Consider the following 17429-nt stretch of genomic DNA (forward strand, 5'->3'; position numbering starts at 1 on the left):
AAGGGCTTTAGACCTGTAGTCATCAATCATCATGAGCTTATTAAATTATAGTGTAAATAAATATTGCTAATATATATATATATATATATATATATATATATCATGAGCTTAGTAATGTATAGTGCAATAATTACTCAACTACATCCAAAAATTAATTGTCACCAAAACAATTATTCTTTATAAACGCCCTAGCACTATATTTTAGTGTCATTTTTTCACACCCTTATTAATCTTTTATTTTCTCCACCAAAAAGTTTTTCGTGAAGCGAAAGTTAAATTGATCGAACACGCATGCAATGCATGCCTAAGTCCACCTAATTACGGCCTATAAAGTCACAGTACTGGCTCAATGCCCTAAATCCATGTTCTCTGGATAATTAAGGATGCTTTGAAAAATAGCCTCATTATGTCTCCATATTCTCTGGATAATTAAGGCTACTTTGAAAAATGCCTTTTGAATTTTCTTCCCGGTGGCCTACGTACCAAGGTTTAGAAATTTATCCTTCTGACTATAAACGAAAAGGAAATTTGGTTAGAAGATTATTGATCTAGTCTTCATTAGCAAGAGCTAACGTGTACATCGACGTATATAATATATATATATGATATCATGGTCGAGATATTTCTCTCAAAGTTTCAACGTCCACAACTATAATTTGAAGTTGATAATATATATCATAATAATTAAGTTAGAGTTAATGTGATCAAGACTCAAGAGGAGCATGCCCGCCTAACTCCATTAAATGCATGACCAATGCCCTAAACCATCTTGCGATATATCCTCCTAAACCCTCTGGCGTGGGCAAGAGGGAAAAGGAAAAAGAAAAGAAAAGGAAAAAACAAGGGCCCGATTATCATCTGTATATTGCCTCGTTTTTTCAATGTATATATATTGTCTTTAGAATTTTCTCCCTACCTCGGCGTATTAGATATATGTAATTTTCATTCTAGCTACCATACAAGTACAGAATTTCGTAGGAAGAAACATATTCCAGCCTCATTTCCCCTTACTTTTCACGTGGAAACGACTTAGAATAATAGTAGGTAAAAATATTTTTGTAAACATTATTGCTGCAATAATTAAATGCCCCCAACTACTATATATACGAAGCATTGATAAACAGCTTGCTTCATGGATCTGTAACCACAAGCCAAATATCTCTCCAACAAAGTTGCGCAGACAATCATGTTGAAACCACAGCCAAGTCTCCAGTCGCAGTTCTCCTCCTCCTCCACCCAAACCCCCAGCTTCCTTTTGCACAAGCCATTCCTCCATGGAAATGGCTATAGCATTGCTTCCCTTCCAATACTTTCGATGCAGTACTCATTCCACAAGAAAAACAAAAATGTTCGAATCGCCTCCGTGCCTGGCAATAATATTAAAGCCGTAGCAACGGCCTCTACCGATAACGGCGATAAGGCAACCTCTGTTAAAGCCATTGTGACTGTGAAACTTACTGTTGGTGGCTTCCTCTCCAGCCTTGTTATAGACCGAGATGATATAACAGACTTGCTTGGTAAAACACTTCTCTTGGAGCTTGTTAGCGCCCAGCTTGATCCTAGTAAGTACTCATATATGATTAATATTAATCACACCCGAACAATTCCATTATTATATATTAAACGTAAATTGGAAGAACGACTTTTTGGTTTCCACCCCGATCCCCTCCATTTTAATGTATGAAAAAATATATATATTCACTACAAGAAAACTGCTTATTTGTGGCCATTTAATTCCAGCGAAATGATTATTTACAGTCAAAATGAGTCTGTTTTGGTCACAAATAACATTTTCACCGCAATTAAATGGCCACAAAAACCCATTTTTCTTGTAGTGATTTTCTAATTTGTATAATTTGTTCATTAATATTCAATTTAATTATACATGTTTTTCCTGCTTGAAATGGAACTTTGGTTCCATCTCCAACGACTTATTCTCAAGTATCCATTATCCATAAATTTTCAACTCATTTTTGTGCAAGTTCTACGCATATTAATATATGTAGGAGAACCCCCTCCCAAAGAAGAGGAGGGTGGTCATGTTTTTTTCCTTCTCCTCCTTTTAAAGGATGGGGGTGGTTTTTCATTCTCCTTCTCAGGAGGATGGAGGTTGGAGGTTGGATACTCTCAGTTGAGAGTTTATAGAAGTTAACATAATATTCGTCGTAAAGAAATTTGTATGTACGGGAAAACTTCTAACAGATGTGTAGTTTGGCTTGTAATATGAGTTTTTCTCTGTATTGACTAATCACAGCTGTAACTTTCTTAATCCATTAATGAAATAAGTCTATTTTCTATAAAAAAAAAAAAAAAATCATGTGAAGACTAGCTAGTTCGTCGTTATGTGAGAAGAACTTCTTGCATGTGGTTTGTTTTGAATATTTAGCTAGTTGAGGATTGGAACAGTTTTTGCCTTATCATTTTATAAGGAGAAATGATATTTTTTAATCGTGGAGTGCGTAAGCGCTATACAATCTTTTTTAAAAAAGTGAATAAATATGAAATTATATAAAAAAATTAATTTTTTAATAGTAGACTCTACTCTTTTTTAAAAGGATTGCATGCCGGCACTTCCGCACTCTACGATTATATCATGTTGTCTTACTCATTTTTATTTGATATTATATTTATATAAATTTATATATCTTCATTTAATTATTATCTCCAACATATGGGTCTAAATGTATTCTTGACATGATTTCCTCAACCAACCTCAGGGGGACAGAATCCTACTGTATATATACTGATTAAATGTTTGTAAGTCAAGTAGTACTACTGCATGTCTGCATGTATGACTGTTTGTATCTAAGTTAATAGATATCATAAGGGCGAGCTGGATATATATAGCATTAATCAAGCTTGAAAATTTTCAAATTATGTAATGTGACGTATCAGACTCTAAAACAAGAGAACAATCAAGCTAGCAGCTAGCTGGTGGCACTTCACATACATGGTCCCCCTTAAAGTGAAAGGTGTGTATATATATATATATATATAGGTCGGGGAGAGAGAGAGAGAGAGAGAGAGAGAGAGAGAGAAATCAAAGTTGACTGTGATTGACTATCATGAAATTAGGGTTTGTCTAAATACCATATATAAGTCAGGCGCAGAGGCTAGCTAGCTAGGTTATAAGATGCAGTAATACAGTGAAGTTAATATTATCTCTATGATCTGGTCCATTAACATGCAGTATTACTGTTAATTGTAGTATTAATATATTAATTTGTTAATTTTGAAGAGACGGGATTAGAGAAGGAGACAATCAAAGGGTACGCACACTGGAAGAGCCAAGATGAAGGGGAGGTGAAATTTGCGTCAGGTTTCGAAGTTCCGGCAGATTTCGGAGAGGTTGGGGCCATTTTTGTGGAGAATGAGCACCGCCAAGAGATGTATCTCAAGGATATTATCCTTAATGGCTTCCCTAATGGTCCAGTCAATGTGACCTGTGATTCATGGGTTCACTCAAAGCATGATTATCCTCATAAGAGAATCTTCTTCGCAAACAAGGTCAGCCAGCTCCCTCCAACTTCTTGAACTACGTACTAAATTAACTAAACATGCACATATACAAAACATATAATATACTTCAACAAATATATATATAAATATACATACATACATATATATATATATATATATATATATATATATATATAAGGGAGGAGATTGTGCATGCAGCTTGGAAATTAATTAATTAAGACCTTTTTCTTTTAGCTAATTAATCAGTGCTTAAAAAAAAAAAAAAAACTTTTCATGAAGATAGCATTATTTTGGTTTTGGAATTCGTCGTTTCGCACAGTCTCCGATAATACCTGGTCCCTTTTTTACAACCCCACCTTAAAAAAACATATTCTTTTTTGACAAAAGACCTGTACAGAGTAATTTATTTATTTCAGATTTGTATTTGGTATTATTCTTAGAATTGTACTGGGACGCTACAATCATAATATCATATTTTATTCTTCAATCGTCAATTAAAAATATATAAAGCAGTAAGCAGTATTTGTTTTTTTTTTTTTTAATTGTCATAAAAATTGGGAATAAATCTGTTGGAACTGCATGCTATTGGGAGTACTCAAAAACTTATTTTGGGAGAGAGATAATATGAATTACATAGTATTTAATGAATATTTAAAGTTTTTTTTATAAGAATATTTCCAATTTTTAAAGTTATTATAAGTAAATTTATCAAAAAAACAAAAGAATATTTAAATTAATTATAAGTAAATTTATCTTAATCAAACTTAATTTAATTCTGAAAGTTAATTCGGATAAATAACACATTTAAAAAATCAAATTTTAGAATAACTCGAAGCCAATATAATATTTACATTACACGAATTTCTATTTTTTCTTATTTAAATTTTACATTCCCGGCTAAACCTTATTTTATTTTAATAAAAAAATCATGATGGTCATATATAGTTTATAATGCATAGAGCTTTCAAAATTAAATTTTTAAACTTGATTCCCTAGAGAATTACTTTTATAAAAATATTTTCTCTTTAGAGCACTTTTTATAGTGATTTTTTTTTTTTTCCATTTGGATCGTGACAATAATGTATATGTTTTGGATGTGGATCTGCAGTCATACTTGCCATCAGAGACACCAGAAGGGTTGAGGAGGCTAAGAAAAGAAGAGCTTGTCATTTTGAGAGGAGATGGGAAAGGAGAACGAAAGACTCACGAGAGAGTTTATGATTACGATGTCTACAATGATATTGGCGATCCCGATAGTAGTGACGATCTTAAAAGACCGGTGCTCGGCGGAAAGCAATATCCATATCCTAGGCGTTGCAGAACTGGACGCCCTCGTAGTGAGAACGGTACTACATCCTGTCAATTATTATTACATGAGCAATGACATATCACACTATTATCTTATTTTTATCTTATTTTTATAAATATGATACTTTCCATGCATATATGATTCTTAAATCATGATTTCTTATTGTTTTTAAGAAAAAAATTGTTGAACAATGACACCCTTCATAATAAGATATATAAAAGTGAGATATGAGTGTAATTCGTAGATACATATATACATATATATATAAATACATGCACACACACATATGTACACACATACAATATGTATATATATATATATATATATATATGTATGTCCGTGCGTGCGTGCATGCATGCAGGAATTGCAGTTTTAGGAAATTAAGTACGTACGACGTACGTTAGATAAATTGCCATGAGATGGGATCTCTGGATCTAACTCGAATAATATGATTAATTATTTTTATATACATTTTTGGTTGTTTTATATTATTTATCAAGATTTATGCGTAATTAACGGTTTATCTTTTTAATTATATAGTTTTTAAAATAAAGCATGAGAAATAATAATATTGAAGGCGTTTTTTCGATACATTTAGGGAGATGGCTCCCCAACCTGCATACCGATTAATTAGTATATAGATGTAAGTCTAATCTAGAAGTACGTACTGCATGTCAGACTTGTTTTGTTCTTTGTTGGTATCCATGCATGCCAGCGTATGATTCTAATCGCTTGATATTGATCTTTCGGAGAGATATTTTCAATTTGTATATTGGAACCACTTTCAATCCACGTGTGCATCTGTGACAACTAATGTGGTTTGCTTTTAAGAAAAGGCATGGATATAATTTGTTTCGATGATGGTCAAGGCCCCGATAGCGATTGATCATAAGGTGATCACAGACGGAAACCATTCTAGCATGGAGAGAGAGAGAGATCTAGAGAGAGATTCTTCATGCATTATATACCGACGTCGTGACTTTTTAGATTGTTTACTAGAAGTACTAACTACGTCGCATGCAGGACCGGCTCTTCCACTAGGCAACGTCTAATTAGGCAGCCGCCAGGCAACTAGTAGTACTATATTATCCTCATATTAAATGTGTTATAGGTGTTATCATTAAAATGTCCCTACGGTTTTCCCCATTTTGCTAGGCTTAAGAAAATTAAAAGTATAAATAAAATATTATAAATAATTCAACGTATAATTATGAAATGTGTGAATGTCGAGTAATCGTTTAAAAAATAATAAGATTTATTATTAAAAAATTAATTTTTCTTTTATATAAATTTAATATTTTATTATTTTTTTTAAAATAATTACGCGACGGTTATACAATTTATGATTGTAAATATTTTTTTTTTAAATATTTTCAAATATTATATATGGCAATGTTATAAGCTTTCATTCATCTCGTGAAAAGTCCGTACGTACCGCATGACATGTCTCAAGGATTTTTCATTGCCGATCCTATGGTTCATACGAAGGTATATATAAAAAGTAAAATATAACGTTATAGAATAAGAATAAAACTTAAAGATAAATTTATGACGTCAATAAATATGATAATTTAAGATGATAAAATATAAAATAATATTTTTCGAATAATAAATATAATCACAGTAAATATATAGCTCTTCATTCTTTTTTAATATGCAACTTCATTCCTTTTTTATCATATGAACAATTGCTTAATAATTTGTGCCAGATCCATTGTCGGAGAAAAGAAGTAGCAACGTCTATATTCCAAGGGATGAATCCTTCTCAGAAGTAAAGCAGCTAACATTCGCCGCAAAGGCATTATACTCTGTTTTGCATGCATTGGTACCATCCCTAGAGGCCGCAATGGTTGACGGTGAACTCGGATTCCCTTACTTCACTGCCATAGATTCACTTTTCAACGAGGGGGTAAACTTGTCTCCTGATCATAAGAAAGCTCAAAACAAAGTATCCCTACTCAACACACTGCCTAGGCTTGTCAATAGTATTACTCAAGCCCAAGATGAAATGTTGCGGTTTGAGACACCAGAAACAATGGATAGTGAGAAAACAGACACATAAACCTTATGTTTGATCCTTTCATCCTACGCAATCTTTCTTCAAATTGTTTTTCTTTGGCACGTGCAGGAGACAAGTTCTTTTGGTTTAGGGATGAGGAATTTGCCAGGCAGACTCTTGCAGGTCTCAACCCGTATAGCATACGGTTGGTCACGGTATGAATTGCAGTCATTTACAATGAAAGATCTTGATGAATAAGTCAGAATTAAGACAACTCTTTCTAGAAATAATATGATGACATTATATATTTATCAAGTACTATTAGATCAAATCTTGTTTTTTCAAAAACAAAAATCTAAGTCAAAGACTATTAATGGACAATATATATATACCATATCAGTAAATTAGAGTTAGGGTAGGAGTGAGATGAACACATGCACACATTTACAATGCGTAAAGTTAAGCATTATATTTGAAAGTAAATAAAAAAAATAGTTTAGAATAAATAAATTATGATCAAACATGTCATGATGAACTCGTATGGTATTCTCTTAGGCCCTCAATTATGATCAAGCTGAACTGTGTAGGTTTTGATTTCTGTATACTAAAACTTTTGTTTAAAAATCATGATTTAGGAATGGCCCTTGAAGAGTAAGCTTGACCCAAAGATTTACGGCCCTCAAGAATCAGCAATCACTACAGAAATGATTGAGCAACAAATCAAAGGCTTTTGTTCTGTCAAGGAGGTAATTAACACCAGAAAATAGCATAAATGTGATAATTACTTGCACGTGATATATGGTGATATAAATATTGTGTTATTTAATTATAACTATATATATTCATTAATTATGCAGGCTATAAGTCAGAAGAAGTTGTACATTTTAGACTACCATGATCTATTCTTACCCTTTGTGAGCAAAGTAAGAGAAATTAAAGGCACAACTTTGTATGGATCACGGACGCTCTTCTTTCTTACCCCTGAGGGCACGTTAAGGCCGTTGGCCATTGAGCTAACTCGGCCCCCAATTGATGGAAAGCCACAGTGGAGAGAAGTCTTCACACCTTGTTGGGATGCTACAGGTCTCTGGATGTGGAGGCTTGCCAAAGCTCATGTACTAGCCCACGACTCCGGTTATCACCAACTTGTTAGTCATTGGTATACCTTCCCCGACCCTTAACCCAAGCTAGTATGGAAATATGCCAAAACTTGTTCTATCCATGCACTAAAAAATCAGTTAACTATTAACAAGCGGAGAAAAATATATATTTTGGAAGGATTTTTGTTCAACAAACAATGCTATAAAATAGGAAAAAGACTGCATTTGTACAAATAAGTTGCTAACATGTTGTATTCTTTTTTCTATTCAATTTCAGGCTAAGAACTCATTGTTGCACAGAACCTTATATAATTGCAACAAACAGACAACTTAGTGCAATCCACCCAATCCACAGACTATTGCTCCCTCATTTTCGATACACTATGGAGATTAATGCTCTCGCTCGAGAATCTCTCATCAATGCAGGAGGGATTATTGAGAGTTCATTTTCACCCGGAAAATATTCAATGGAATTTAGCTCTGTCGCTTATGACCAGCAGTGGCAATTCAACCTGGAGGCACTACCAGCAGATTTACTCAATAGGTGATTTATGATTAACATTTCCTTATTTAAGTTTAATCAGAGTAATCAAGAGGAACACTATGTATTGGCTAATTTAATTAACATTATAGCCAATATGATCTATGATCTCCAAATATATTCACTAATTTCTTGACTTCACTACTTTCTAGGGGACTTGCTGTTGAGGATCCAACTGCTCCGCATGGCCTAAAGCTGACAATTGAGGACTACCCCTTTGCTAATGATGGCCTTGTCCTTTGGGACACCATCAAAGAGTGGGTTAGCGACTATGTCAATTACTATTATCCTAACCCGACAGCCATAGAGTCCGATCAAGAGCTACATGCATGGTGGACAGAAATCCGAACAGTTGGCCATGGTGACAAAAAGGATGAATCATGGTGGCCGGTCCTCAACACCCGAGAAGACCTTATACAAATCATCACAACAATCGTATGGGTGACTTCGGGTCACCATGCAGCCGTGAACTTTGGACAATACACCTACGCTGGTTATTTCCCAAATCGGCCTACCATTGCTAGGAACAATATGCCCTCTGAAGAACCTTCTGAGGAAGTTTTTACCAACTTCTTGAGAAAGCCTGAAGGTGCACTCTTACAATGCTTCCCTTCACAACTTCAAGCAACAAGAGTCATGGTTGTTTTGGACGTACTATCAAATCATTCTCCCGATGAAGAGTATCTAGGGGAGGCAATAGAGCCGGCATGGGCTGAGAATCCACATATAAAGGCAGCCTTTGAGAGATTTAATGGGAGGCTGAAGCAGCTTGAAGGAATTATTGATAAGAGGAATGCCAATAGGGAATTGAAGAATAGAAACGGGGCTGGGATTGTGCCATATGAGCTTTTGAAACCCTTTTCTGAACCTGGAGTGACTGGAAAGGGAGTTCCCTATAGCATTTCCATTTGAAATGGAAAATGCATATTTCAAAATTTGTTTCATAAGTTATAAAGAGCTTGCGTGAGTTGTTATATATATTTGGAAAAATAATACTATGGGATGAACCATATATATTTTTTTGATTTTGAATAAAACTTAAAAATATTTAGCGACAACAAATTAACCAATATATATGCGCGCATCACCAAACAACCACTCCAAAGAGCTATTTACACACCCGATTAAAGCAACACGATCTTCAACAACCGTTGACATGTTCAATATTGTTAATATAGAAAAAGGTGGGATCTCATATTACAATCTCTCCTGCCCAAATTAATCACATTTGGTGTTTTGTTCATCACACCGCTCCTTTACTTAATCCGAGATCGTTTACAAACTTTTTCTAAAGTTTTGTTGCATACACTTTGTTAAATTATATTTATCCTTTCTTTCTTTACTAGGAATAACAAAACATTTCAAATCTGTGAATTGATTGTTCTAAAATTGCAAAGGGCTAGATTAGGCCTGTTCATCCGTTACAGATTTTTTCCCTGCCCGGTCTGGAACCTGGATAAGGTTCCGGCCCGGTACCTGCATAGGAAAACTCGGGAACACCTGGTACCTGTCTTTTTTTTTCCCAATTTGAATGTTTTGATGTTTATTTTTATTTTTTTGTTATTTTCTAGCAATTAAATAGACGGAAACTCAAAAGGAAAATATATATTATGTCCAATGAATCATCCATTTTTTGGTCTTCTTTTTACTATCTTTTCCACATGGCTTTTTATTAGTGATCAAGGAATATGTAGGCTTTGCTTTAAAAAATTAAGTAAATTGAGTTTGAATGTTAAATCAATATTTTTTTCATGAAAAATATTCATAACATGTAGGTTTTGATATATATATATATATATATATATAAAATAGGTGTTCCGAATTTTTAAAAACCGGTTTCCATCCGGGTTTTCAGCCTGGGTTTGACCCGAGCTAACCCACTTATAACCCGGTTTAGGTTCCGGCCTAGTTTTGAAACCTGGGTTCCAATTCGTGCTCTCAGACCAGAACCTAGATGAACAATACTAGGTTAGAATATAGTAGTATGATTGATAATGAAAAAGAAGAAAGTAATATGTACCTGAGCTGGGCCATCCCTAATAAATATATTGAATAATATATAAATTTCAAAGATTTTGACTCCAAAGTAGTGGAAATAAAAGGAAAGAAAACCAAAAGAAAAAAGAGAAGCAATTTTGGGTCAGGTCGGAAAATTCTATTTTTTTATGAAACACAACTATGGCGAGAATTTTGACTGAAAAGTAAATCGGGCCTTAAAAGTATTGCAATCCGTATAAAATTGGGTCAGGCCAGTCATCAAGTCGGGTGAATAGTATTAAATAAACAATGTAAGTATGTCCATTTTTTCCTGTATTCTAGTCCGTGATCCTATGATCAGATCGAATGATTGAAAAAACAATAGAATTTTTCATAGTTGTGATGGTAGTATGATGATAAAGAAGCACAGATTGGAATACTTTTGCGGAGTAGTAGTATGTGCTTCTTATACTATACTACCATCTTATTTTTATTTTATTAAATAAGATGTGACATATTTATCACAATTAAATGATCATTTATTAATGCATATTTTTTTATCATCTAATGGTGATGAATGTGTCAAATATTACTTAGAATGATTAAAATAAGATGAGAGTGTGGTGTATAACATTACTCATTAAATAAACAATATAACTATGTCCTATTTTTCCTTGATTCTAGTCCGTGATCCTATGATCAGATCGATCAAATGATTGAAAATGTATTAATATGCATATGGTTAGTGTAATTGTAAAATATGAAAAAAAAAATTAAAAATATTATTATTAAAAAATAATATTATTTTATTATTTTGATGAATCCAATAACGAATCAAATGTGAGGTTATAGATAAAGAGATTTTGAATTTATGGAAAATAAATATATTATATTAAATTTTGAAAATAATTTTAATGAATGCCAACGTTATAAGGGTGACTAGCTAGTTTTTATTTTATCACCACCCAATGGCTAGAGTTATCTTTGTTGGCGGTAGCCCTGATCTACGTCTACCACTCACGTTAATTAATTTCGCTACACGTAGACTTTTTTCTTTTACCAAAAGAAAACGATAGCACAGCTCACTACAACACAATTGCTTTTTAGTGACGGTTGGGAAATTGTGACAGTCCCTAGACCGTCACTAAAAAGCATTTTCTGTGACAGTTTTTGGAAACCGTCACTAAAGATAGAATGAGATTTTTTAACATTCGAACGTATGGGAAATATGCGTTCGAACGTCACATATACGTTCGAACGTTATGTCTGTTTACGTTGGAACGTAAAATATTTTGGCGCAACCGTTCGAATGTTATTAATTTTACGTTCGAACGTAAAATGTTTTCCGCCAACATGCGAACGTTAATTACTAACGTTCGAACGTTCATTGTAAATTTAAATTAAATGACTTTAATTTAAAAATTATGTATTTTTATTGTGCATAATTTGTGAACAAGTTTAAAAAATTGAATTGTATATATTTATATATACACACTTTGTAATATATAAATATATATTATTGATTTATATATATTTGAAATGCAGTGATTTAGTATTAAAGTTGAAAACTATAACATCAAAGAAGATTAAAAATTGAAATGAAAAAACGATAAAAATATTCCATAATATTTTTCGTTACAAATATTAAAAATAAAATACAAAAATTGATAGAACGTAGTAAACAACAGTCAGATGATAACGTTATCCGCAAAAGTCGAACTCCGTACTTCCTCAGTCAAGGTATCAACCTTGTCGTTGAGGATAGTTACACGATGGGTGAGTTCGGCAACAGACGCCGATATAGCCTCGAGCGATCGATCGATCTTATGATCAATATGCGCAGTCAGCTGTGAGATGACCGCATCAACCCAAGCAGGCCGCACATCTCCTGCAGATGTACTCGGCGTATGCTGACTACTACTCCCGACATGACCTGGCTCAGGCTGCGTCGGAGGAACTAGATCCTCTACAGGGGGTGGCTGACGTCCCCTCGCCTGTCCAATGCTACGCCGATGCGTGGTCATGTCGAGGGGGCTCATCTGATCTTTGACCCGCTCCTCTGGCTGGGTCGGCACTCCCCGTGCAAGTAATAGTCGGCTGATGAGGACACCATATGGGAGATTATCCGTGGAGACGATGCTCGCCTCGTAACGGATCCTCTCAAAAATGTGCAGTGGCAAATCTATAGGATCTCCACGTGCCACTCGTATCAAAAATTGTGCCCGAAGCCGACTAAATGTGGTTTTATGAGCCACAGGATCGACATTTGTTGCAACAATAAGGTGCAACATGCGGAAGAAATGCAGCAGATGGTTCTGGTTGAAGGCGTTCTTCCGCTCGATCTGCATGCGATCCCTCCCGGTGAGGATGTAGAAATCTTCGTCTCGGTCATCATCCCGAGCCTCGACGCCAGTATCCTCATCCTCTGACTGGCCTGCATCATCGGCTGATGCTGGCTCACATCCCCGGCCAGTAGATGATGCAGAAGTGCCTACATCCTCACGGGGTGTTGAGTGTGTAAATGTCTGAGCACCTCGATGAATCCCGATGTGCTCGCCGATGACATCTGCCGATACCTCAATGGAAACACCGCGTACAGTCACGGTGTGAGAGGATGCATCCGGAGGCATGTCACACATCCCCATATAGAATTCTTGAACCATTGAGGGGTATACCTTCCCCCTCAATGTGCAGATATTTCCCCAGCCTCTACTGAGGAAAACATCTCTTAGGTTCGTCTGCTGCCAACAGAGTTCGTCGAACTCATTAATTAAGACCTCTCTCTCTACCATAACAGTACGAGCTCCGATACGGGCAGTGTCCGACGTGGCTCCTTCCCTCCCTCGTTTTCGTGTATGCAGTGGAAGAGCCATATCCTGAAAATAGAAAAGGAAAAAAAAATTATTTAGAATAATGCATTTTTTTGTATTAATTTTAAGATGCTCTGGATTAACGTTCGAACGTTCTATCTTTAACGTTCGAACGTTAAAGATAAAAACGTTCGGACGTTAACTTATACGTTCGCACGTAAAATAATGTAAATAAATTTACGTTCAAACGTAAAACAAATACGTTCGAATGTACAGATGTACGTTCGAACATAAGCAGTAAACAAATACGTTCGAATTTAAGTTCGAACGTATTTGTTTTACGTGTGAACGTAAATATGAACGTCCGAACGTCGAAGCATGAATAATGTAGAAAATCACTACGTTCGGATGTTATAATTAAACGTCCGACCGTATGTGATTTACGTGCGAAAGTAAATATTAACGTTCGAACGTATGTCGTTTAATAATATTCACGTCCGAATGTAAGACGATTAACGTTCGAACGTGGAAGCCGTAACGGCTCGGTAATTTAAACGTCGTACGTTCGAATGTCTTGGTGAAACGTTCGAACGTTTCGACGCAGAATGGCTGAGTCGACTCAGCCATTATTGAAATCTCGAAAATTTCTCTACAAGGGTCTAAATGCCGAAATGTCACCATGTAAATGAAGTATACACTTCAAGAAACATTTCTACGGTGACTATTCGGCCAATGACTGGTCGTGGTGGCCGGAAAATGAAGTTGAAAATCCGGTAATATTTATCCGGTTTTAAACCAAACTCAATCCAAATGTCAATCTAAATCTCAATAAAATACATGTTATTTGCATAAAAGATGAATGCCTACCTTTTAGTGACGGTTGTGGCGGAGTTGACGGCGGCGGTGACGGCGGCGTGGCGGCAAATAACGGAGAAGACGATGGATACGGGCAGGGAAATGCGTTTCGACGTTCGGTTTTGGCCTTATATACATAGAACGTTCGAACGTACTTATTATTACGTTCGAACGTTTGTCAATATAATATATTATATTATAAATGTTTAAGTTATATATTAGGATGTTATATAATATTATTGACAATTAGATTATTGGTTTTTTTGTGAGTGCTTCTTATATTTATAAAGTTTAGCAATATATAAAATCCGCTCCGACTCCGACTCCGACTTGTCGGAGCGGAGTCGGAGCGGAGTCGGATTTTTTTATTATTTTTTTTTATCTTTTTTAACTTCATATTTGACCCACTTTTTTTTTTAAAAAAAAATTTGTGAGCTTTTAAATTTCAATTTTCTCAACATTACCTGTGGGAATTAATTAAACTTTTGATTATAACAAGAAATACAACTAAATAAAACAAGTAACATAATAACATGCATTCAAAAATTAAAAAGAAAGTCCTATTGCAATAGAAACGACGCCGTATTGTATAGTAGTATACTAACTAATATAAATCTATTTTATATATTATATATATATGAAAATTTATAAAAAAAATATATGATATATATTATTATATATGAATATTAAAAAAAAGCACCGAAATATTAATAATAAACTAATATACTTGATATATATATATATATTAAATCTCTAATCTCTTATACTTGATATATATATTATATAAATATTAGTTATACTAATAATTATATTAGTATTAGTTATTATTAATACTATAGTGATTTTAATTTAGTATAACTATATAATAGTATTAGTATAAATATTATTATATTACACTAGCTATATCACTGATAGTATTAGTATACTAATGTCTAATACTAATATATCACTATAGTTAATAGTATCACATAGTAATATAGTATTAGTAATTAATACTATAGTGCTTTATATAGTAATTTATATATAGGCTTAAAGTGGTTTACTAATAGTATTAGTATTAGGCCATAAATCTAATTATTATACTAATGTATATTAGAATTACTAATATATTTATCAAAATGAATATGTTGAGAATTTATTAGGTCAAAAAATATAATTAATACAAGATATTGTTATATAAAATTGATATGAATAATACTTTAGTTATTATACATTAGTATTATATGTTATTATAAATTTATAGATTAGTGTTTATCCATTAGTATATGTATTACAATATTACATGTTGATGTTATTATGCATCTTAGTGTTTATAGTATATTATATATACATTAGTATTACATGCTATTATATTTCGCTCTTCTATCGCTGCGAAAAAGTATTTGCAGCACTTTAGATTGTTGCGAATATCCAAACAATCGCCGTAAATAGAGCATATTTTATTGCAGCGATATTGTTAACGCTGCATATCGTGGCCCCAAGCTTATTTGCGGAGACTTTTTTCGCTGCAAATAGTGGCCCCAAGCTTATTTGCGGCGACTTTAAGGCGCCGCAAAAAACCTCGTTATATGACTTTGTTTTTGGCGTCCAATTATGTTCGCCGCAAATGAATAATATTTCTTTTGGCGACAAAGTATTAATCGCCGCAAAAATGGACATGCTGGTCTGATTGCTTTGGCGTCCATGTTTTTTCGCCGCAAAAAAATTTCATTATGTAAATAGCGGCGAATTTTAAATCGCCGCAAATAGTATTTTGATCCTAAATTATGCAGTATACATACAGAATGCAAAATTTGTAGTGGGTACCTAATTCCCTGCTCCAACTGATTCACAACATTACCAAATAGCACTTTAATCCAAGTCTTGTATGCATAAAATGTTGTACATTAATATAAATTCAAATTCTCATCCAATACATCATCAATACATCATACCCTTTAAGGTTACTATAAACTGGCATATGGTGCATTAATGGAAGGCAATAAAGTCTTACAAATGGGAGCAGCTAATGCATGTCTCTTACAACTTTAAAGTACAGATCAAACATCCACAATCCAAGTGATACAAGTATAAACAAATATAAAAAATATGCTTGCTTGGGTGGTGTTCATCCGCAACTTTGAGATATCGATCGTTGATGATTTGCGATGACTTGTATATTGAGGGGCAAAGATCGATGAAAATGTCTGGAATAGGGTTATCGCCGCAAATTTTTACACTGCCTTCTACATTCGCTGCACAAAAGAAATATCCATAAAATGAAAATCTGCTATTAATATAAAAACAAATGGTGTACATGAACAAATAATGGGGCAATTAATAGGAAATCTGCAGTGGAGTACACTGCCTTCTACATTATATAATTTTTTTAAAGCATAAAACTCACACGATTTCTTGGTAGAAAATATGTAAAACCTATTAATACATTCTAAACCAAAAAAGGAAAAGAAATCATGTACATGAACCATGATTTCTTTTCTACCTAGCTAGCTACCTAATAGTAATATATATTGTTAATCTAATTAACAAAGGTATTAAAATGGAAGTATATATATGTATTCAAGATCCACATGATCTGTATTAGATCATGTGGTACATTATATTTGCATATACCACATGCATAAAAAAAAATATGATTCCAAATGTATATATGGCTAGCTCATGTTGACTTTGTACGTATTAGCTCTAGCAGCTAGATATATAGATATTTCAGCTAAACACGACATTCGTTCTCTACTGATCACAAGCTGCATGTTTTTTTGTTTTTTTTCAGTTTTTTTCTTTGTTTTGAATCTTTGTGAACCTAATCTCTCACTGCTGTTCTGGAAATTCTTGCACTTGTTCTGATTCATGTTGTGTATTAATTTTTTTCTATTTTCGAAGTTTTCCTTTGCCTAACTTTCCACCTTCCCAATCATAGAATTATCAAAACATATTTATAGAGTTTTCCATATTTATGATCAGTAGCTCAAAACATTTTGGTGTTTGTAATTTGTTGTTATATATATATATATATATATATATATATATGGTGGTTTGCTGAAGCTAATTAAGAGGCTAGCTAGCTAGGGATGAGTGATCAATAATATTGAGCATCAAGCCCAAGATACTTGTTCGATTTTATATAGTCATTAGTCGCCCCCGGCCCTCAATCATCAGTAAGTAAATTTATACGAAGCCCTAGATGCATGTAGGCGAGTGAAATTATAAGTACCAGCTAATTAATCCTGCTCTTTATCATGTTTCAACGGCACTAGTACTACTGACTGCAAAAAAAGCTAGAACTCAAAACTAGATTGAGTTTAGATATTGAATATGCATGCTGATCTTGTTGTTGCAGTTTCATGATCATCAATGT

The 17429-nt window shown here is 33.8% G+C and overlaps 1 protein-coding gene across 1 annotated transcript; it reads left to right on the forward strand.

Annotated features, from left to right (window-relative positions):
- Positions 1 to 1151: 1151 nt before the first annotated feature.
- Positions 1152 to 9426, forward strand: LOC109002102 (linoleate 13S-lipoxygenase 2-1, chloroplastic-like). The gene is made up of 9 exons (XM_018979704.2): positions 1152 to 1562; positions 3239 to 3507; positions 4589 to 4826; positions 6499 to 6831; positions 6918 to 7003; positions 7424 to 7534; positions 7646 to 7947; positions 8166 to 8432; positions 8582 to 9426. The coding sequence occupies exons 1-9, from the start codon at positions 1187 to 1189 to the stop codon at positions 9339 to 9341; spliced, it is 2742 nt and encodes a 913-aa protein (XP_018835249.2). The 5' UTR covers positions 1152 to 1186; the 3' UTR covers positions 9342 to 9426.
- The last annotated feature ends 8003 nt before the right edge of the window (positions 9427 to 17429 follow it).

This window comes from Juglans regia, chromosome 14 (genome assembly GCF_001411555.2).
Source record: "Juglans regia cultivar Chandler chromosome 14, Walnut 2.0, whole genome shotgun sequence".
NCBI classification, from domain to species: domain Eukaryota; kingdom Viridiplantae; phylum Streptophyta; class Magnoliopsida; order Fagales; family Juglandaceae; genus Juglans; species Juglans regia.

Bases quoted from the DNA above. Each gene is read 5' to 3' on its own strand.
- LOC109002102 (XM_018979704.2), top strand. From the start codon at position 1,187: ATGTTGAAACCACAGCCAAGTCTCCAGTCGCAGTTCTCCTCCTCCTCC. The intron at 3,508-4,588 runs GTCAGCCAGCTC...GTGGATCTGCAG, and splicing joins GAATCTTCTTCGCAAACAAG to TCATACTTGCCATCAGAGAC. The intron at 8,433-8,581 runs GTGATTTATGAT...ACTACTTTCTAG, and splicing joins CCAGCAGATTTACTCAATAG to GGGACTTGCTGTTGAGGATC.